This window comes from Bos indicus, chromosome 1 (genome assembly GCF_029378745.1).
Source record: "Bos indicus isolate NIAB-ARS_2022 breed Sahiwal x Tharparkar chromosome 1, NIAB-ARS_B.indTharparkar_mat_pri_1.0, whole genome shotgun sequence".
NCBI classification, from domain to species: Eukaryota; Metazoa; Chordata; class Mammalia; order Artiodactyla; family Bovidae; genus Bos; species Bos indicus.
The window spans coordinates 146,433,878-146,455,990 of NC_091760.1; the positions used below are offsets into that span (position 1 = coordinate 146,433,878).

General features: G+C 50.5%; 1 protein-coding gene across 4 annotated transcripts in view; it reads left to right on the forward strand.

The window, feature by feature from the left end:
- The window catches only part of PCNT (pericentrin), a 105,603-nt gene that overhangs the window by 41,157 nt on the left and 42,333 nt on the right, over positions 1-22,113 (forward strand). For 2 of the 4 annotated variants that reach the window (XM_070796357.1, XM_070796364.1), the window contains 14 exons: positions 4,738-4,889; positions 6,054-6,214; positions 6,302-6,540; positions 8,167-8,329; positions 8,522-8,734; positions 9,992-10,024; positions 11,387-11,616; positions 11,998-12,114; positions 12,230-12,250; positions 13,159-13,365; positions 15,263-15,433; positions 15,686-15,838; positions 17,165-17,257; positions 21,014-21,859. In XM_070796357.1, the coding sequence (XP_070652458.1) occupies positions 4,738-4,889; positions 6,054-6,214; positions 6,302-6,540; positions 8,167-8,329; positions 8,522-8,734; positions 9,992-10,024; positions 11,387-11,616; positions 11,998-12,114; positions 12,230-12,250; positions 13,159-13,365; positions 15,263-15,433; positions 15,686-15,838; positions 17,165-17,257; positions 21,014-21,859 (2,799 nt within the window). The remainder of the gene's footprint in view (positions 1-4,737; positions 4,890-6,053; positions 6,215-6,301; positions 6,541-8,166; positions 8,330-8,521; positions 8,735-9,991; positions 10,025-11,386; positions 11,617-11,997; positions 12,115-12,229; positions 12,251-13,158; positions 13,366-15,262; positions 15,434-15,685; positions 15,839-17,164; positions 17,258-21,013; positions 21,860-22,113) is intronic. The other 2 variants (XM_070796361.1, XM_070796371.1) reach the window with 2 other exon arrangements.

Below are 22,113 nucleotides of genomic sequence, written 5' to 3' on the forward strand. Positions count from 1 at the left end.
TCTGACTTATGTCACTTAGCATCATGCCTTCAAGGTCTATCCACATAGTGTGTGTATCAACGTTGGTGGCTTTTTATAATATTGTTCCCTTGTATGCAGACACCATATTTTGTCTATCTGTTCATCTGTTGATGGGTGTCTGTTAGTGGTCATCTCTTCCTTTTGGCTGTTGGGCATAATGGTGCTGTGAACACTGGGGCACGAGCTTTTGTTTCAGTCCCTGCTTTTGATATTTTTTTGTGTATATCTAGGAACAGTTGATGAGTCACATAATTCTGTGTTTAACTTTTGAGGAACTGCTGAACCGTTTTCCACAGCGGCTGTGGCATTGTGCATTTCTGCCAGCAGTGCACGAGAGTTTCAGTTTTTCTACATTCTTGTCAATGCTTGTTTTCATTTTTTTAAATAATAGCCATCATAACAGATGTGAGGTGATATCTTGTTTTTATTTGCATTTCCCTAATGACTAATGATGTTGGACATCTTTTCATAGCCATTTTTATCAGTTCAGGTAGGTCCTTGATTCTTTTTTTTCTTTTGAAGTATAGTTAATTTGGGGCTTCCCTGGTGTCTTAGATGATAAAGAATCTGCCTGCAATGCAGATTGTTAATTATAAAATAATTAATTTACAATGTTGTGTTAGTTTCAAATGTATAGCAAAGTGATTCAGTTATACACATGCACACACACACAAATGTATATACTTTTTCAGATTCTTCACCTTTTAGATTATTACAAGATATCGAGTAGAGTTCCCTGTGCTACACAGTAGGTCCTTGTTGGTTACCTGTGTACACAGTAGTGTGTATATGTTAATCCCAACTCCTAATGTATCTCCAAATCTGTGAGTCTGTTTCTGTCTTGTAATGAAAGTCTTCGTCACCCAGTTATGTCTGACTCTCTGTGACCCCCCAGACTGTAGCCTGACTGGCTTCTCTGTCCATGGGATTCGCCAGGCAAGAATACTGGAGTGGGGTGCCACATGGGGTCCCTAAGAGTTGGACATGACTGAGTGACTTCACTTTCACTTTCCACTTTCATGCATTGGAGAAGGAAATGGCAACCCACTCCAATGTTCTTGCCTGGAGAATCCCAGGGACAGAGAAGCCTGGTAGGCTGCAGTCCATGGGGTCCCTAAGAGTCGGACATGACTGAGTGACTTCACTTTCACTTTCCACTTTCATGCATTGGAGAAGGAAATGGCAACCCACTCCAATGTTCTTGCCTGGAGAATCCCATGGACAGAGAAGCCTGGTAGGCTGCAGTCCGTGGGGTCGCACAGAGTTGGACACGACTGAAGCGACTTGGTGGCGGCGGTGGCGGCCATTTCCTTCTCCAGGGAATCTTCTCGACCCAGGGATTGAACCTGGGTTTCCCACATTGCAGATAGACTCTTTACTGACTGAGTCACCAGGGAAGCATCTATCTTATAAATACATTTGTTTGTATCATTTTTTTAGATTCCACATGTAAGTAATAGCATATGGTATTTGTCTTTCTCTGTCTGACTTATTTTACTTAGAATGATAATCTCTAGGTACATTCATGTTGTTGCAAATGGCATTAGTTAATTTTATTTTATGACTGAGGGCCTTGAGAATTTTGAACTGGATTTTTTTCCCATTATTATTATTGAAAATGTGGATGTGTACAGCGATTGTCCCACTGTGCGATCTTTCAGAGTCATAATAGTACTGATTTCTTTGACTTTATCATCATCCAAGTCACTGGATTTGAACTTTTTCACACCTTGGAGGCAGTGTACCACACACTGCACTAAGCACATTAAAAGCTGAATTTTCTCATTTCTGTGCAGTTATCTCCCTCTCAGGACCCTGAGGTCCAGGAGAGGCCCTGTTAATTTGGTAAAAGTCCCTGGACTGCCGAGTGGTGGAGCCGGGCCTTCGACTGTGAACCCTGCACACAGTGTGTCTGACTTAATTTAGCACCAATGATACAAAAATTACCCACAGTGAGATTCAGGGTATCAGTCGCAGGTCAAGGGCATGTTTCAGCTGCAGACACCCCACCCCCCACCCCAGTGCTGGGAGCCCAGCCCTGAGGAGGAGGAGGTGTGGGGGGTTGCTGCCAAGCATGGAGGGCCCCAGGACTTAGACGAAGGGGGAAGTCTCAGGAAGAAAGAGCCTTTCAAAGCATTTCTTGAGCTGGTTCCTCAGTGTACCAGGCATTTCTGCTGATACATTATATGCATTCTTAAAAAAAACTTCTCATTCTGTAAAAAATACTAAACATGGCTCATGGGCAAAATAGGGTTAGAGATTACATCATTCACAACCTCTGCAATTTTATAACTCAAGGACCAAAAACAGTAACAATCCTAACAAAAGTACTAGTACAGTCTAAAAAGAAATATTAAATTCTGAATTAAGAGAGAAATTGTGAAATACATATAGTGATCTGCCTTTACAAAGCAGGGTAGGAGCTTGATGGGCGGGGCGTGGCGGGGGGCGAAGACCGAGCCGCCCCAGGAGGGGCGGCCCGCCAGGCCCGCGCCCGCGCTCCTGTCACCGCACATCTTCACCGGGAGCCCTCTTACTGTGTAACATTTGCCAGTTCTGTGGCAGCAGAATGGTGTCTCATGGTCTTAGTTTACTGATAAGGTTGTGTGTCTGTTACCAGGCTTGTGGTCTACTTGTTTCCCTTTCTAGGAAACACCTTTTTGTATTTTTGGCCATTTTTTCTATTTGAAACAATTGTTTGTCCTTTTCTTAAATGATTTAGGGAAGTTTTTTTGTACTTCTGTATTCTGATTTGTGAGTTTCCCCCCCCCCTTTTGTCATCTTTGGATGAATGAATGTTCTTGATTGCTGAATTTACTACTTTTCTTCCCTTCAGGGTTATGCTTTTTGTGCCTTGCTGAAGAAATCTTGAGGTTATTTTATAATTCGTCTTTTTATTCCACCTGGGAGGAGATGAGGAAGGGAGTTGAGTTTTTCCTGTGGAGACTGACCTGAAACCTGTGTGCCGTGTCCTTGCCCTGCCTGTGGTCCAGTGGATCGGGGCCAGCAAGCCCGTGCATGTGGGCAGCCCCTGGCTTCCCTCCTAGTCTCCTCTGGTCAGGCTGGGTGCCCAGTGCAGATGCCGTGAAGGTCTAGGGGCCGCACATGGGGGAGCCCATCTGTGCCAGCCCTTCTATTCAGTCAGTCTCCTGCTGCGGCTGGCTGAAACGCACCGACCTCTACGTGCCTTTAGGGACAAGGGCATCCGTGCAACACAGGCATTCTGAGATTCTGCAATATCTCTTTCTATTTGATTTTGTTAATTTCTGCCACTGAATTTTATAGTTTTCTCCTAGAAGTCTTGCGTATCTTTTGTTAAGGTTAATGCTTATTGAATACACACAATCTCTGACTTGCAATCGTTTGACTTAGGATTTTTTTACCTCACGATGGCGTGAAAGCGATACGTGTTCAATGGAAACCGTACTTAGAATTTTGAATTTGGGTTTTCATCTTTTCCGGGGCTAGTTCTGTGCAGTCCAGCACTCTCCTGTGATGCCAGACAGGGCAGCCATAGCCCCCCATCAGCCACACGGTCACAAAGGTGAATGACCGACGCGCTGACAGCCACTCTGGACCAAGAAACCGCTCTGCTTTTCCCTTTCAAAAGATTGCTGTTAATTAAGGAAAACCGGACATCTCAAGTTAAGGAACTTTGTGCTTGTCTATGTGTGGGAAGATGCAGAGTGCGGGCTCACCGAAGCCAGTCCTGTGATCTGCACCTCATCTCCCGGGGCCACTGCCGGTGCTTTCCCATCCTGAGTCCCTTCAGGGCTCACTGTTAGGGCAGCTGTGGCTGGGTGGCTGCAACATGCTTTGTTCCCTGACATGGCAGCGAGATTTTCCATTGGCGAGTGTGGTAAATGCATTTTGACTTGTGATGTTCACCGTTTACCGTGGGTCTGTTGTTGTGGTTTAGTCGCTAAGCTGTGTCTGACTCTGCAGCCCCATGGACTGTAGCCCACCAAGCTTCTCTGTCCGTGGAATTTCCCAGGCAAGAACGCTGGAGTGGGTTGCCATTTCCTCCCCCAGAGGATCTTCCTGACGCAGGAGTCAAACCTGTGTCTTGTGCATTTTAAGGCAGGTTCTTCACCACTGAGCCACCAGGGGTGTAACCCCATCGTAAGTGGAGGAGGAGCTGATGGAAATGCTGAGGAGGAAGGGGACCAGCAGAGAGAAGGTCTGCTGTCCGTGGGCTCAGTGCCTGCACCTGGCCGCAGCCACAGCCGCAGCGCCGCAGGCTGCCCGCCTCCCGCATGCTGGCACGGGGCCGCGCTGGCCTCAGGCTGTGCAGGCGCACGTGCCACGTGCAGCAGCGCAGCTCCCTTCAGTGTCTGTTTTGTCCATTTGGTCATTGTTTGCCATCTTAAAACTTGCCATTCTTTGTCCGTTTATTCCATTTTCTTTATTTTTCCTGTGACCCACGTGTCCTAGTCTATCCTGACCAGGGACATGGTTATAAGAGCTGCACTTATTCCTAAGTTCCCTCCATGTGCAGTATTGAAACTGTTTACTATTTGTTTTGTCTTCTTCAGTTAATTGGTTTCAAAATCACACCCTCTTTGTCCTCAGACCTGTGTTTTGTGTACCTGATGGGCCCCATGCTGGCATCCCCTCAACCCACAGAGCTGCTCTTAGATGAAGAAAGTTCCTTACAGAAACTTATTTTTAACTAAATTGTTATAACTGAGGCTTTTGACAACTTTTCTTCAACAGCTGAAAGACCAGATTTTATCCTTAAATCGAGAGGTAGAGGAGCGCCATTCCGAACTGGAGAAACTTCAGGAGAGGCGGGAACGGGAGAACCAGGAGGGCACCGCTCTCATAGCGATGCTCAAGTCCGACGTCGACCTGTCCCATGGCGAGAGGTCAGTGGCCGCCCCTGCCTCATGGCTGGAGTGCGTGTTGGTTGGCATCTGCAGATGGGATCCTGTGCCTCATGGTTCTCCCGTCCAGGGAGGTCTTAAACCGCAAGATAGGCGCTGAGTTGTCACCCGCATACCCTCACCTCGCTTTGCTAGCCCTTCACGTGTTGCCAGTTTACAGGATGTGATGCTGCACTGTAGGTACTGATGGCCCCATCCCACCCGACGCCAGGCAGTCTTGGCTCTGCTTCTCGTGTGCGTCTGGAGTGGGCCAGGGGCCGCTCAGTTACGTTTGTCTCTGTCTGTCGGGCCACTGCCTCAGCATTGCCCAGGAGATGCAGCTTTCAGGCTGGCCTCTCTGTGCCTCTTTGTGTGTCCCTCAGCCTGACCCTGCTGGTATCTTATGGTCCTGCTGCTCTGGGGTCCCTGCCGCCCCCAGACCCTCCTCCTCAGGGCTGCGGTGCTGCCGTGCACACAGCCCTGAGGGTCAGAGGAGAGCAGGTGGGGCGGCGGGGCTGCTGTGCCGGTGCCCTCACATGGGCTTGATCTCTCGTTCATCTATCGTTTCATCGTCTCCGTGAGGACCTTGCCCGCTGTTTGCAGCTGACTTGTGGTTGGGTGAGGGGGCTGCAGGTGGGATGTTACAGGTCTGGGTAGTCAGCTTCCTGTGAAGCTGTGAGTCGTGAACAGGTGGGGTAACAATCCCTGATGTCTCGGGGCCCCTGAGGCCACACCCTAGGCAGGGTCCCCATGCCCCTGACAGTCCGGGGGCTGTAGCTCAGAGACCGGATTCCACCCTAAGAGAACCAGACACCCTGAACTCCATGGTTCTTGTGGCCCCAGTGAAAGCTGGGGAGCCTGCCTTCCCACGCTTATGGGTCATGGGTTAGGGCTGACTTCTAACTTCTGAACAGGTGTCTCCTGAGAGCCAGCAGGACTGCGCCACAGTGATGGGCTGGGCTTACACAGTCACGTTGGGGGCAGAATGGGGAGCGGCTGAGAGGGACGTTCTGGGAGAAGCCCCTGTGCTACTTGGGGCACCTACCCAGAGCTGGCAAGCTGGACGTGGCCTCCAGAAGAGTGCCTTGATCACAATCACGCTGCTTGCGTGTGGGTCAGGCGGGACTGGTCTCGGCTGACGCTACCCTGTGCCCCCCACCTCCCCAGGAGAGCTCTCCAGGATACCCTGAGGCGGCTGCTGGGTCTGTTTGGGGAGACGCTCCAGACTGCCATTGCCTTGAAGAGCCGCATTGGTGAGCGTGTGGGGCTTTGCCTGGAGGACAGGAGCCCGCCCACCACACAGCCGGGGGGCCAGAGCCCCCCTACAGGTGAGCCTTGACAGCCCTGCACCAAGGCCCCAGCCCAGCTCCCTGCGGGTGTCTTGCAGCACAGCCCTTGTATGTATTCGCTTGCAGACCCTGCGCTGGACGACATGTGGGCGGGGCTCGATGTGGCCTCCCTGGAGCCAGACGGCACGGTGGCGGAGTGTGCAGAGACATCATCGGTGGCTGAGATCAGCAGTCACGTGTGTGAGAGCTTCTTCCTGAGCCCAGAGCGCACGCTGGACTGTGAGCAGCCTGTCAGGAGGGTCTTCCAGAGCCTGGGCCTGGCGGTGGATGGCCTCCTGGAGATGGTCCTGGACTCGGCCAGGCAGGTAAGAAGACACGGGCTTTAGCTCCCCCTGCAGAGAAGGGTGCTAGGCGGAGTGAGGGATGGCAGAGCTGTCCGACCCCAGGGGCCTGCACCGACCCCAGGGGCCTGCAGGCGCTGTGCTGTCAGCATTCTGTTCTCCAGCAGATGTGCAGGTGGGTGTCGTCCTGACCCTGTTACTGGCAGCCACATTCAACCACGTGCTTTCCTCAAACAGAAGTCTTCTCTGAGCCGAAATCCTTGAGGAAGTAGGCTTGCTATGAATGAAAAGACAACCTTGGTGCACTTAGTTTAGACCCTGTGTGTTCAGCCTCTTGCTGTACCTCACATGCTAGTTTAATTCCAAATGGGATAAAATTTTGTTTCAAGATTATTACTGAACATTGGGACGTTTTTGTTAACCTTTTAGAATGTTTCAGACAATTAACAAAACATGGAAAACAATAGAGACCCTTTTCCCAAAGTTGCCCTGTTAAAAAACAAGCATTTTCAAGTGAAATGTCACTGTTGACATCTCAGGAACATGGACATGTGGATGCAGGCAGAACAGCAGTGTCAACCTCGGATGTGTCTCCTCTGGCTTTGTCCCGTCTTCTCTAAGAAACCAGACAGAGTGGGGCAGCGTCTGGTGATAAGTAGCCAGGTGCTTTTGACTATCCCCATGTGCGAGCATCTCCCGGGAGGGCAACCGGTGTGCAGTTCTGACCTGGCCCACGGCCCTACATCCAAGCATGCGGGCAGTCTGTGGGGGCCTTGCTCGCACCTCAGAAATCTTGCCCCCTCACTGTCTGCTCTGCAGAGGGCACATAGGCATATCAGGGGAAGCAGCGTGGGCTTGGGGAGGTGGGTGGGCCGTGGGGAGGTGGGAGCTGGCAGGGGGCAGTGACTGGAGGGGAGGATGGACCCCTGATGAGGTTGGGGTCAGTGGGGCTGCCCAAGGGCCATCGGCTGCAGGAAGGGGCAGCGGTGGCTGAGCACTTGGACAGGGGCCCTCAGCAGGGCATGAGAACTGGCAGCTTTGGGGGCTGTTTTCAAGGAAAAGCTGACAGGTTTCCTTAGAGGCTGGGTCTGGAAGGGTCGGAGTTGGTGATATACAGGAGGAGACTGGGCAGCCCAGGCCAGGTGCTGAGCTCTCTGCAAGGACAGCTGCGGGTAGGCGTTTTGATTTAGATCCTCAGCCTGGATATGCCCACCAGGGTAGCTTGGGAGGAAAGGGAGGCTGGGGTCCCAGCAGGCAGGGTGTTGTGGGCGAGGGGCTCCATGGTGGCCATGCTGGGAGGAGGGGATGTCACAGGCCATGCAGATGTGTCAGGTCCCCTGCTTACTGTGGTGACGGCCCGGGAGCCTTCCTGTCCTCCACCTGTGGTTACCAGGTGGCCCGTCCCTGCTTGTGTGCCAGGCTCCCTGTCCATGTTCCATGCAGCACCCGTGGGGCTGACGGTCACAAACGGTGTGTTCATGCAGCGTTGTCTGTGTTTGCATGTGTGGAACTTTCGTCTATTGAAAACTTGTTGCTTCGTTAGTAACTGACATAATATCGGGCATCAGAATCGTTGTTCCTCATGTGATGTTTACCATTTCACCAAAATCCTACACGAGGAGAGCTTCTACTTTCCAATGTGTTTCACAGCTGGAGGAAGCGCGTCAGATCCATTCTCGTTTTGAGAAGGAATTCAGCTGTAAGAATGAGGAGACAGCACAGGTGGTGAGGAAGCACCAGGAGCTGCTGGAGCAGCTGGAGGCAGAGAGCAAGGCCAAGGCCCAGCTGGCACTGGAGCTGCACAAAGCAGAGGGTGAGCGCGGCCCTGAGGGTGTTAGCAGCAGAGCCCCAGGAGGAAAGAGGCTGGGCTGAGAGGCTCCAGTGCCCTTCCTAGGAGTGTGGGGAGGGGAGCACCTCAGGGCAGGTGGCCCTGTAGGTCCCTGTGCGAACGGGGCACTCAGCCTGCCTGCCCCCGTCCCCACCCCCACCCCCGCGTGGTCTGCAGGCATCATCGAGGGCTTCAAGGAGGAGAAAGCCGGCCTGCAGGAGGCGCTGGGCCAGAAGGAGGCAAGCGAGCGGGGCCTGGTGGGCGAGCTGGAGGGCCTGAGGCAGCAGCTGCAGCGGGCGGCGCGGCGGCAGGCAGAGCTGCGGGAGGAGAACGCTGCGCTGTGCAGCCAGACGGAGGCCCTGGCTGCGGATGCCCGAGAGAGGGAGGCTGGTGAGGAGGCGGGCACAGCCCGGAGCAGGGGGCTTTTCATGCTGCGTGAGGGTGGGGGGCTGCTCTCGGAGGAAGGGCTGCCAACCGACTCTGGGGCCAGGTCACCTGGCCAGGAGGTCGCCCGCCTGTGTGCAATCGTGCATCCACGTCCTCGGAGCTGAAAGTGCTTATTTGGGATCGGAGGAATGAAGTTTGGAGCACACAGATTCGGGTCTCGAGAGGGAATAGTGACAGGCGGGGCTTTAAGGGTGAGGAAGGCGGTTTGCCTGCAGAGCCTGTTCAGTGGGGCTGGGGGCAGGAGCCAGTCTGGGCTGATCCCTGACCCTGAGCACTGAGGCTCTCATGGGGGAAAGGCGCGAGTCCTTGCTGAGTCCTGGGATCTCTGCATTTGCCCCAGTCTGAAGTCCACTGCCTCCTTGGTGGGGACGTGTGTGAAGCCCACTCCTGGAGACCCCAGCTCCATGTTGGAGCCCCCGACTTGGAGAGTCCTGTTTATTTCACATTTCACAAGATAAACGGCTACCTAAAAATTTCATTTAAAGTTACCTGGTTGTTCAGTGGCTAAGACCCTGCGCTCCCAATGCAGGGGGCCCAGGTTCGATCTCTGGTCAGGGAACTGGGTCCCACATGCCACAACTAAGACCTGATGCAGTCAAGTAAATAAATGTTAACAAATAAAATTACCAGAAGAGTGACTAGCGTTAACCTCAGGTAGGAAGACATACAGTTTGCAGTGTTTTGTGGTCGCCTTCAGGGAGATGCCATCTATCCTGTGTATTTGTCTTTGTTGTCTTTAAAAGTCAGCACCGAAGCCCCTGGGAGCTGGGACCTGCTGCCACATGGGGGCTGGCAGTGGCCTTAGTCCATCCAGAGGCCGGGCGCTGCAGACGTTACCTCCCCCCCGCCCCACGGTCCTGGAGCACTGGGACGGTCACCTTCTGGTGACACGCTTTCTCTCTGGGTCCACGTGCAAGTGGGGCAGGAGCTCTGTGGGGCCCCTTTCATAATAAAGGCTCTCACCCGTCATGACGCTTCACCCTCGGGACCTCATCACCCTAAACGCCAGCCCGTGAATTCTGGGGCCCGAAATGACATTCTGACCAGAGCAGTGGTGTCTTGAAGCACATGTTTCAGAGGTTTGTCCGAGGCTGTGGCATCTCCTGCCACAGTCCCCTTCCCTTACTTCTGAGTTTCATATCCTAAGTCACCAGCCTTCCTCTTTGCAGCTCTGAAGGTGCTGTATGTTTTTGTTTATAGGCATTCCTGTTTCTGTAGCACATGAGGATTCAGGTTTGTAGAAGCAAATGAGTGATTTCTGTGTGATCGGCTCTATGTTTGCATCAGGTTTTGCCAAGTTTTTACTAAAGAGTAAAAATACTTAAGAGCTTTTGTGGCAGACCGCTACATAAAAGGGAGCTTAGATCTTCAGTGTTCTTACAGAGACGTGGTCAGGTGTCTCAGGGCCCCCAGTGCAGTCCCTGAGCTGTAGGAGCCCTGTCTCCATCCGTGTCCTGGGCTGGGGGCCCTGCGCGGCCTGTGGCCCTGGAGTCGGCCGTTGGCTTGGCTGTAACGGCTCTGTGGACACCTGCCCTCTGCCCTACTTGCATGAAGGTCGAGTGGCCCCATCAAGGTCGAGTGGCCCTGGCACAGGCAGGTCCTCTCTGGGTGGCTGGCCAGGCAACGCTGACCGTCGCCGCATCTCCCCAGCTGTGAATGGCATTCTAACTGCATGTTCATCCCGTTTGCCATCATTGCTACATCGTTAGCATAAAAACTTACTGAGAATGCTGTGTCAGTGGGGATGACAGTTTGTCATAAAAGACTGACATTTATATAAACCAAAATAGCTAACTTCTGAATGCTGGTGAACTGTAGATGCAGATTTAGGGATTTAACAGTTTCTGGTTGGTACCAGCACCTTGGGGTCCATCTGAGGGAGACCCCATTTGAAAAGCTGATCATTAACCTGCCCGTTCCCTTGGCCCGTGGCCTTGCCACCCGTCAACGTTAGGTCAGCTGTAACTTTGCTGATGGCTCAGCCTTTTCCTCAGGACACGTCACCCTGGTACGTGGGCTGCCTGTAAGTTCAGCGGGTCAGTGGGAACCTTCCAGCTGGGCTGATATTCTCTCGGGTGGAGGTCTTAAGTCACATTTTATATTTCCATGTTGGAGAGTATATGTGAAGGCATAATTCCTAGAAAATTACCTGATAACATCATTTGGGGACACCCAAGATGTATTTTCTCCTCAGGCTTTAGAATTTTTTATTTTAGCCAATTTTTTGTTTGAAATATATAATCCCCAGCCCCTCTTCTCATGCGCATGGAAGTTCTCATTTTATTTCCAGTGGGTTCTGGCTGAACTGTGGCTTGTTCGGCAGGTTGTGGGCTCAGGGTCTGACAGGTCAAGGCGGCTGAAGCAGCTGTCATCCTCCGCCAGGTCACGGCCCGTGGTGGGGAGGGGACTGGGGGAGCCCTCTGCCCCCTGCTCTGGCCCGGCAGGGAGGGGGTGGGAGGAGCCCCCTGCTCTGGCCAGGTGGGGTGGGTCTCAGGCTGCCAGGGCAGGTGCGTGCTGGTCTCTGCCGTGCTAGCATCCTGTGTCTGCTGGACGCGCACCCTGAGCGGCTCCCTGCCCTCTGTTCTGCATCTTCAGCTCTGCGGAGGGAAGTGGAGTCACTCACCCAGGAGCAGTCGGAGGCCAGGAGGCAGGCGGATAAGGACCGTGCGTCCCTGCTCTCCCAGATGCGGTTTCTGGAGGCCGAGCTGGAGGAGCAGCTGTCTCATCAGCAGGCATGTGCCCGGCAGGCCGAGGAGCTTGCCGCCCTGAGGCAGCAGATTGAGTCCCTGGACCAGCACCTGCGCCGCCAGCGCCAGTTCATGGACGTAAGTCTTGAGCGATAACGTTTGCATCGCCAGAGGTCATCTTCACGGCGTGAGCTTCTTTCCAGGTTGTTAAGCCACGTCTGTGCCAACGTCGGGGTGGACTTGAGCTCAGCTGATGTGTGTCTTGGGTGTTGCCCTGGTCCGGGGTGGTGTCCAGTGGCCCCATGTGTCTGCTCTTTCTCTCTGCCCACGTCTCAGAAGCCACCCTGGGTCCCCCCCTGGAAGCTGCACCCCTTCTCGTGGCTCCATTGTACGAGGTGCCTGAGAAGAGGGGCCCTTCGCCCAGTCCCCTGTCCTCTCCTCCCTCTTCAGAGGGTGGTGGTGTCACTATGGGCAGTGGAGACGCTGGGATACATGTGAATAGGCCGCCCCTCGTGACAGGAGCAGGCAGTGGAGCGGGAGCGGGAGCGGGAGGACTTCCAGCAGGAGATCCAGAGGCTGGAGGAGCAGCTCCGCCAGGCGGCCCGGCCGCGGTCCCCCGGCCTCCGTGACAGCCACGTAAGTGAGCCTACCCTCGCCCCTGCCGGCCCAGCCTGGGGGAGCTGTTCTCTACGATGCTTGTAAGCTTTATCATTAATGACATTTTTGCCTTCCATGTACATGAAAACGACAGCGGGCACAGCTGGATAAGGAGGTACAGGTGCTCCGAGCTTGTCTGTGTCTGTCCATCTGTCCGCACCCTTGGTGCTGCTGCTCCTCACCTGACTGCTGCATGACCAGACAGGGAGGGGTTGGTGCACAGGGTTGTCTCTGGCTTGCTTTTCTTACTTCATTTTGTTTGGTCCAGATTTGTCTGCTTTTTCCTGTCCAAGGTCACTGTGGTGGTTTGTTCTTTCTAAAAATTAAACTTATTTTGAGATAATTATGGATTCACTTGCTGTTGTAAGAAATAAGACCCAGTTCCCCTGTGATGATATCCTGCAGAAGTGCCACTGAGGTGCAGACTTGCAGACAGGAGACAGTGCCCACCCCTTGCACCCACTAATCCACACTCTGTCCGTATTTTGTCATCTCCATGCTGTCGTGCAGTCAGAGCATTGTTGTTTAGCTATAAAGTTGTGTCCAGTTCTTTGCAACACCAGGGACTGTAGCCCACCAGGCTTCTCTGTCTGTGGCATTCTCCAGGCAAGAATGCTGGAGTGGGTTGCCATTCCCTTCTCCAGGGGGTCTTCCTGACCCAGGGATCGAACCTACGTCTCCTGCATTAGCAGGCAAATTCTTTACCGCTGAGCCACCTGGGAAGTTGGAGCATAGGTGTAGCCTTTGCGCTCCGCCCGCACTTGACACAGATACTTGATGTATCTGTGCTTGGTTCTTTTCCTGCTGCTCAGTGGCTTTCCATTCCTTACTATCAAAATTCATTTTATTTTACTAACAAATTCTGTGCTGTTATTCTTGTCTTTTTATGGAGAATTCTGTCATGTTCTTTTGCTTCACTGTGCAGCCAGGTCAGTTTTCTCACAGTTGTGTTGTACTTTTTAACTTGGAAGGTGGGGCATTTTTTAAAAACTATTGTTTCTGAAGTATTTTTTGTGGTTTTAGGTTGAATTGTTAGAAGAAAAATTGAGAGAAAAATCAGATGGACTTAATGAATTGATTCTAAAGAAAGAATTGGTAGACAGACAAGTACTAATTCAGGGAGAGGAGATCAGGCGTCTGGAGGAGACGAATGCCAGCACCACGAGAAAACTGCTGCAGCTCCAAGAAGAGCTGGAGACACAGCGGAGAGCCGTGCGGGCCCTGCAGCAGGTGAGCACGGCGAGGGCTGCCGCTGGCGGAGGTGCCTGCGGGCCCTAGCTGCTGGGCTGGGCTTCCTCTGCCCCTGGCCTCGACCCTCTGCTGTATGTTCCCTGTGCTGTGGACACAGTTGCCAAGCGTGTGGGGCCCCTCGGCCCCAGTGACCCCAGCTGGGTGTCCTGCCCTGCAGCTCGGCTCTGACACTGTCCACCCGGAGGTGGCGCCAGACCTCACAGCTTGGGGCTCAGCCCCACGGCCGCGCCCCCGCCCCCAGACGTCCACCTCAGGGTCAGCCTGTATGAATCTGAGGGGCCCGGGACCCCCTCTTGGGGTTCAGATCTGCTAGAGCAGCTCACGGAACTCCAGCACTTCACTTGCTGACCTCCAGGTTACTGTAAAAGGATCCAGGTCGGGAGCCGCCGGGTGGAGGCTCTGCGGAGGCCAGGTGTTCGGGAGAGCGCTGCTTGGTGGAGGCCTCATGGCACAGCCTGTGAGACGGGGTCAACCTTCAGCCCATCTCCCCTCCCGGAGGTCAGGATGACACCGGCAGCTCTGACCTTCAGTCATGTGGTCGACTGCCCTGGCAACCAGTCCCCAACCGTCGGTGACCCGGAGGCTTCCCCAGAGTCACCTCAGTGACACAGACCGGGTGTGGCCGGAGGGGCTGCTGACAAACATCAGGGCGCAGCCACGGGTCTCGTGGCTCAGGAGGCCCCACTGCTTACTATCAGTCACGGTGTCGCGTTTAGAGTGGTCGCAGTTTGTACCGATTTTTATTAGCACTCCTTTGTCTCTCAGGTACTCTGAGTTTATTCTTAGTAATTAATTACAAGCAGGTTCAAGATTTCAGGTTTAGAAAGCTTGTTGTATTACACACATAGAGCCTAGTTATAATTATTTTAGTTTTTCAGTTACGAATTTGTCAGTCCCCAGTGAAAATACCTCCAGTGACAGTTCTTCACGTTGTAATTTGAAATTTTGTGTCTATGATGTACCAGGGCTTGTGTCTGAGGGTGTAAGATGAGTGTGAGCAGGTCTCTTTTTGGGGGTGGGTGGAGCGGGCAGGAGGGCCTCCTGGTCAGCATTGACTTCCTCTGTGCATTTGGTTCGTGGAATCAAGCTTTCTTGTATTTTGTGTCATTGGAAGTTTCACAGAAAGTCTCTGAGACTCGGTGAGAAGTTTTATTTTGGAATCATTGTTTTGGCTCTGAGAAAACACTGCCTCCAGGAAGAGAGTTCATTTTTGAAAACACCACTGGGAACCATTAGAGGAAGCGCAGACCCCTCTTGAGGACATGCAGTGTGAAGGGACCTCTGGCTCAGGCCCCTCAGCCCCAGTCACCAGCCTGCTCGCTCTACCTGCTGGGGGTAGTTCTACCCCTGACTCCAGCAGACAGCTGCTGAGCTTAGTAGGGACCATGGGTGTAGAAAACGCCTTTATTTCTTCTATGGAGTTGAACCACATGAACTTTGAATGCATGTTTCTTCCCCACTTAATATTTTACGCATGTTAAATGTTCCTTGGAAACTTATTAACGGGCTGTTCACCTTCATTGTACAGAGGTGTTGTCAGCCATTGCCCTGTTCTTTGGCAAGTTGTTTCTGATTTTTTGGAAAAAAATGCTAACAGCTTAGACATTCTTTTTGTGCCGTGCTGAATAGTTACTGGGATGACCTCCTTCCAGGGGAATCTTGGGGGTGTGGTGGCTCCCTTTGGGCTGTGCCCTCCACCAGGCAGGTGTGGCTCTGGAGCGTGGCTGGGTCTGTGTGTTGTGACTGCACGTGCAGGTGTGCGTAGGTGTGCCTCAGGAGGGCTGAGCGTGATCTGCACTGCAACAGCAAACAACAGTTTTGAGACCCCCAGTTTCCTGAGGCACTTGCCTAAAATGAACCTTTTTTACTTAAATAGGACAAAGAGGCATTACAGGAGCAGCAGATGAGTAACCTGCTTCAGGTGTCCGCGCTGCAGTCCAGACTGGACGAGGGCAAGTGCCCGGTGCCCCCCGAGGGCGGTCGTCCCGACCGTGCCGAAGCCCAGCTGGAGGCGATGCAGGGGGCTCTCAGGCAACGTGAGGCTGAGGTGCGCGGGGACTACACAGGGCACTCCCTCGCCGTGTGTCTGCCGGGGCCTCCCTGCTGTGTGCAGGATGTCCACGTGGCACGGTTTGTGGGCTTGTCACAACTATATTCGCTTTGTAGTTTAACACTTGTGTGGATTGTGGGATAATAATTTTTTCTGGCATGTGCTTTAAATGTTTTAAGTGATTTTAATAATTATTAAGGTCAATTAGAATATTAGATAACTTTTAATGCTTACCTCCTTTAATGCAAGGTTTTGGACATAAAAGAACAATTAGAAAATCTTAAAGATGACTTAGTAAATAAAAATGAAGAAATACTGCATCTGAACTGGAAATTAGGCCTGCAGGACAACAGCACCGCTGCCAGCATCAAAGAGCTTCAGGAGGAGAACGCCCATCTGAAAGTAAGTGAGGAAGACCCCCTGCCTCCATCCATTCGGTCGTGGAATTGCTGTGGCCCCGGAGGGACCGGCAGTTGTGGGGAGTCAGGCCCCCGGGCCCCCCCCAAACACACGGCACCTCCTTACTGAAGCCAGAGGGACTTCGTGCTGTCAGGGCTCTGCCACAGGGTGGCCCCGGCAGCTCTAACGTGTGTGTGGAGGTGGGGAGAAGCTTTTGGGACATCTTAGTGGGAATCGGAGTCACCTTGACCAGTGAAGGTCATCTGCTTCCCCTCCCCCACCAGACTCTGCTTTTTGTTTGCACCTTCAAAGTCCAGTCTTGTGAAGGATTCTTATTGGAGTAAAATTGCAGGAGAGGCACCTCCCTGGTTGTGGAAACTGAGGAGGAAATGTCATGACTTAGGACCCTGTCCCTACTTCGGGCTGCATTCGAGCAGAGGTGTTTTCAGGACAAAGTTGCTTCCTTCCAGCATTGCAAAAAATCTGTTATGTCTTCTCTTTTATCTGAATGTAATTGTGCTCTTGAAGCAAACAGCCAAAACCACCTCTCTGTAGCGTGGATGACAACCACAGTTGTAAAGAGAACATCACCTTCATAGACGGCCTTGACGTGGGTGGAATTTAGACTCCTGCATTGCCTGTGGTTGCAGCCTGGATAAGGGTGAACTCACTTCGTGAAAGGAAGTTGACGGGTCATGTCGTTTATGCCTGTTCCTCTTGAAGGTTGCAACTGTAATCTTTAGTGACAGCGGAGTTTTAGGTCAGTTCTTGACACTGGCTGTCCTTTGGGCGGGAATTCTTCCTTGATGAATAGATGATGGCACATGAGAGCACACGTGGCCGTTCTTTGGTGATTGCTTTGAAACGAGTTACGTGGAAAAATGCAGTAACATTTTGGTTTTTGAAAGCTAAACTAATAAGTTACTTTAGACAGAAAGCACTTAAATAGGAGAACATTTTCGAATTGAGTGTTACTGTGACTAGCATGCACATTTAGTAGCTCAGTTGTATTCAATTCTTTGCAACCCTGTGGACTATAACTTGCCAGGCTCCTGTGTCCGTGGGATTTTTCAGGCTAGAACACTAGAGTGGGTTGCCATTTCCTCCTCCAAGGGATCTTCCTGACCAGGGATCGAACCCATGTCTCCTGCATTGCCCATGGATTCTTTACCTCCTGAGCCACTGGGGAAGTCCTGAGTATTATTAATACTATTTAAAACTGCAGGTTTATTTAATTAGGGTATTTCGTGTCTTTGAGATCTGGGGACCCTTTCCCATGGTAACACTTTCTTGGCATTATTACCACTGTAATTGTTATTATTTCCACAGACCCTTCTGCAAAATAAAGAAAGCGAGATGATGCATGTGCGTGAGTCGGCGGAAGCGCAGCTGGCCAGGACAGGAAGTGGTGCTCTCAGTGAGGTGGGCCTTGCCTGATGCTGCACTTTGGCATCACGTCCTCAGTAGTTTGTGAGGTGTCTAGGGATCAACAGAGGCCTCTGTGTCCTTACACAAAGGATGTAATGTTTTTTTTTTTTAATGATTCATGTTGGAGGAAGGTGTGAATATGTAATGTTGGAGGAGGCTGTAAGGGCTATAGAGTATAAAGGAGTTCTGTTTGTAGCTCTTAATGGCCACAACATTGCAGTGACAGGCTGTTGGGATCTGTGTTAGTACCTTATCTATTAGGCAAAAGTTTTTAATATCCTTTTGTGTTACTTCAAGGAATACCTTTAAAGCCAGCGACTAATTTTTAAAGGCGATTCTATCAGTTACTTGTCCTTAGTGCTAGAATTGGTCATGTGAGTATAATTTTACATACTGATAATATCATAAATACTAAAAAGTTTACGTGATAAGGAAAATATTTTAGTCCCATTAAGAATAGACAATCACAGATATTTTCTTTTGGGATTTTTGTTTCTTTCTTGTTGTTCAGTCACTAAGTTGTGTCTGATTCTTTGCGACCCCATGGACTGCAGCACGCCAAGCTTTCCTGTCCTTCCCTATCTCCCAGAATTTGTTCAAACTCATGTCCATTGAGTCAGTGATGCCATCCAACCATCTCATCCTCTATCACCCCCTTCTCCTTCTGCCCTCAGTCTTTCCCAGCATCAGAGTCTTTTCCGGTGAATCAACTCTTCACATCAGATGGTCAAAGTATCGGGAGCTTCAACTTAAACATCAGTCCTTCCAATGAATATTAAGGGTTGATTTCCTTTAGGATTGACTGGTTTGATCTTATATATAAATCTGTACATCATTTGTTTTCTGTGATTATATTTCTCATTTTTTGTGTCAACAGTATCTTACTTTGATATAATAACCCCAAATTCCACTTGTAGATTAGATTTCTGATTCTTTGAAAGACCATATTTTGTTACATTTTCTGTCCTTACTTTGTGTCAGTGAAGACTTTCATCATTTAAAATCATCGTATCTTTAGGTTTTTTTTTGAAAACTACACTTACGTTCCCACCACTATTAAGACCTCTTTTGATGTGGTTATTGCTCTTTATTTCCTGTGCTTTCTTTTCCAGCAGCTGTTTGATATCCTAACATCTTACTCTCAACATACATTATCCCTTCCTTCATGATTTATTTTAATACTTGGGTTAGTATCACATCTTTAATTTTATCATTTACTTTTCCCCTTACTCTGTATAGTTTTCAAGAAAGAAGACTTGAACATTTTTTATTAAATGTATTCTTGTTTAGCTTTGTTGCCATATGGGAAATGGGCTTAATTTTATTATCCAGTTGTTTGCCATGAGCCAAGCACATCATAGATGTATATATGTATATAATTGTTGTATATTAAGCTTGTATCTTGTTACTTTGCTAAACTCACGTATACTAGTAGTGTTTTTATAGATTTCTAAGGTTTTCTATGTAGATGAGCACACCATCAGCAAATATAGACAGCTTTATTTCTTTCCAGTCTTCGTCTTTTATTTCTTTTCCTTCCTTATTACAATGTCTACCACTTCCAGTGTAGTGTTAAATAAAACAGGCGAGAGCAGTCATTCTTGCCTTGTTTCTGATCTTGGAGGAAAGTGTTTATTGTTTCATCAGTATGTATAATGTTAGCTGTAAGTTTTTCATAGATATCTTTCATCCAATTGAGGAAGTTCCCTTTTGTTTCTACATTGCTTCCTCTAAATCTTTTGAGATAATTATGTTTCTTTTATTCTCATAATATGGTTAATTATACTGAGTGATTTTTGAAGGTTAAACCAACCTACATTCCTAGGTTAAACCCTGTGTGGTGGTGATGAGCTACCATTTTAATATATTGTTGGGTTTGATTTGCTGATCTTTTGTTAGTGGATTTTACATCTGTGTTTATGAAGGGTATGTGTGTGTATCATATTTAATCAGGTATTGGTTTTGTTGGGCTTATAAAATGTTGGCAGGACTTCCCTGGCCGTCAGTACTTAAGACTTTGCCTTCCAATGCATAGGGTGTGGGTTCACTCCTTGGTTGAAGAGCTAAGATCCCACATGCCTTGTGACCTAAACACCAAAACATAAATAGAAGCAATATTGTAACTGTACTGTATTTCAGGGGACTTATTTTAGACTTTCGTGTTTTACTTTTAAAGCCACTTTCACGCGCTGGGTTTGATATTTTGAGTGTGTTGCTTGTGTTGTGACTTGGCTCTTTTGTCATGCCCACCTCTTCGTCTCAGCATGCTGAATGTGCAAGTGTGTACAGACAGAGTTACTCCCCTGTGCCTCCGGCTATCTGCAGGAGAGACGAGAGTGTCTGCAGTGCACCTCGTGGGGCTAGGGAGAGGGTCTTGCCTCACACTGAGAAATTTTCTTTTTTTCAACTACACACTAGCATTCAGGTATGATACATGTAAACCTGGTGCATAGCTTATGTTATCCAAACCAAAACCAAAAAGTCAGTTTTCTTACTTTTGTTTTTACTATGGGCCAGGCTTGGATTTGTATTTAAAGTAATTGTTAATTAATACTAGTGAAACCAAGAATTGTGTGAAACTCTCAATGTTTAGAAAGTATGTTCCTATAACAAATTGGTTGAGTATTATGAACTAGAACACAGATTGGTTAGAACTCTTTTGTATTCTGGTTGCTACTGTTGATGTAATCTTTCTAAAAAAAATTTATTTGGTTTCACCGGATCTCAGTTGCAGCATATGGTCTCTCAGTTGTGGCCTGCAGGCTCTAGTTCCCTGACCAAGGATCGAACGCAGGCCGCTGCATTGGGAGCATGGAGTCTTAACCACTGAACCACCAGGAAAAGTCCCTATTGATGTAATCCTAAGAGAACGGAATGTGTGGGCCATATTGACATAGATTTCAATCCTGATTTTCCATTTATTGTCTTTGTGATCTTGGCAAAATATTTCATATCTACATTTCAGCTGTCACACCTTTAAAATAGGGACAATGACGTTTCCTGTCTTAACATTGTTGAGAATTAGATTAAACAGCACAAGTAGAAGCATTGCTTGATGCCTGGTGAGTTGAATCCCCAGATCCCTGCTGTGCACTCTGTGGAAAACGTGCTGTGAGCTCTGGCTCGTTCACATTCTTCCTTACTGCAGACCTCCCTTGTCGAGTCTTCTTGCTTTTATTCTTGTTCTAGTGTTAGAATGACACCTAAAATCTAAATGCCCTTTGGGAAAACCAAACCATAGTTGCGTAGATGTTAAGAAGATGGACATTTAGAAGGTGGTGAACACTCCAGTATTCTTGCCTGGAGAATTCCACGGACAGAGGACCCTGGCAGGCTACAGTCCATGGAGTTGCAAAGAGTTGGATATGACTGAGGGACGAACATTAACATGATGAATTAGAAGGTGGTGAAAACATTTGTGTGTAATATCATCAGCTGAGCTTTGGCCACGTTAGGACTTCCCTTGGATCACCACAGCCAGGCTCGGGGCCTGCCTCAGTGATGGAATGTGGCCTTGATGAAGTGTTCCAGCAGCTGCAGATACAAATTTATGACCATTTTGACACACTTGAAGTCTCTCTTTTTCAGGTGTTAATGTCTTCAGTGACATTATTAGTTACTTCCACAGCTAATTTAAGTTGTGAAGTCTCTCCATTCTGTGAGAATGAGTTCAGGCAGAATGGTAAGTGGGAAGGGGTACTTCTGAAGTTGAGGCATATAATTTCCCTCTGAAATGTGCTTGTCCTTCAGGTTGTGTGTAATAGAAGTTCTGAAGTTGAAGAGCTAAAATCCATTATTGAGACTCTGCGTGAGAACCAAGCACGGCTGCAGAAGGATAATGCTGAGGAGATTGAGCAGCTCCACGAGGTCATCGAGAAGCTGCAGAGGGAGCTCCCACTCGGGGGGCCTGAGGCTCCCAAGGCCGGGGAAGGTGGGGCCATGAGCCTGCAGAGTGAGCTGCTGGGCCTCCCGGCTGAAGGAGCTGAGGCCCCTGCAATGCTGGCGGGTGAGCTGCATGCTGCCCTGGAGGCCAAGGAGGCCCTGAGCCAGCGGCTGGCCGAGCAGGAGCGCCAGCACAGCCAGGCCCTCGAGGCCCTCCAGCAGCGCCTACAGGCTGCGGAGGAGGCGGCCACACGGCAGTTGGCCGAGCTGCAGCCTGAGGGCCTAGCCTCCCAGATCCGCGAGTTTGAAGCTGCCCTGCATGCCAGGGAAGCAAAGATCGCAGAGAGAGATTTAGAAATTGAAGCTCTGCGCCGGGAGAAGTCCACCCACTCCGCTGAGCTGGAGGCCATTCTGGCAGCCGTGGCCCGCTTCCGCCATGCCCTGGAGCAGCAGCTCCTGGCAGCCAGTGGGGAGCCCCCTGAGCTACAGCGACTCCGAGAGCAGTGTGTCTGCCTCAGCCGCCAGCTGCAGGCACTCAACCAGCGATTCCTCAAGTGCCAGAAGGAGCTGGACGAGCGGCAGGCGCGTGGGGAGGGTGGTTCCCAGGGCTGGGTGCCTAGGGGCAAAGAGACCTCCTGCAGTGAGGAATTGCAACAGGATGTGGATGGCAGGCAGCTGGCCCAGGCCCTTGACAGCCGTGGCAGTGACCCACAGGTGGGTTTGTTCTCCGCAGGCTACAACTTGCACAGCCTGTGTGTGCCGAGAGCTGGGTGCACGTCGGAAGGTGGGATGTGTCCGGGGAGCTGGGGGGGTGGGGGGGGGCTGCAGGGGGTTGCTGGGGGCAGACCGGGTACTGGGAGTGCATGCGGGGAGCTGAGCAGCTGCTTGACATCTATGGGAGGCCGTGCTTCATGGGGTCCCCCAGCTCCGGCACATTTTGGCCTGCTGTGGGCGTGTATCCCTCATCT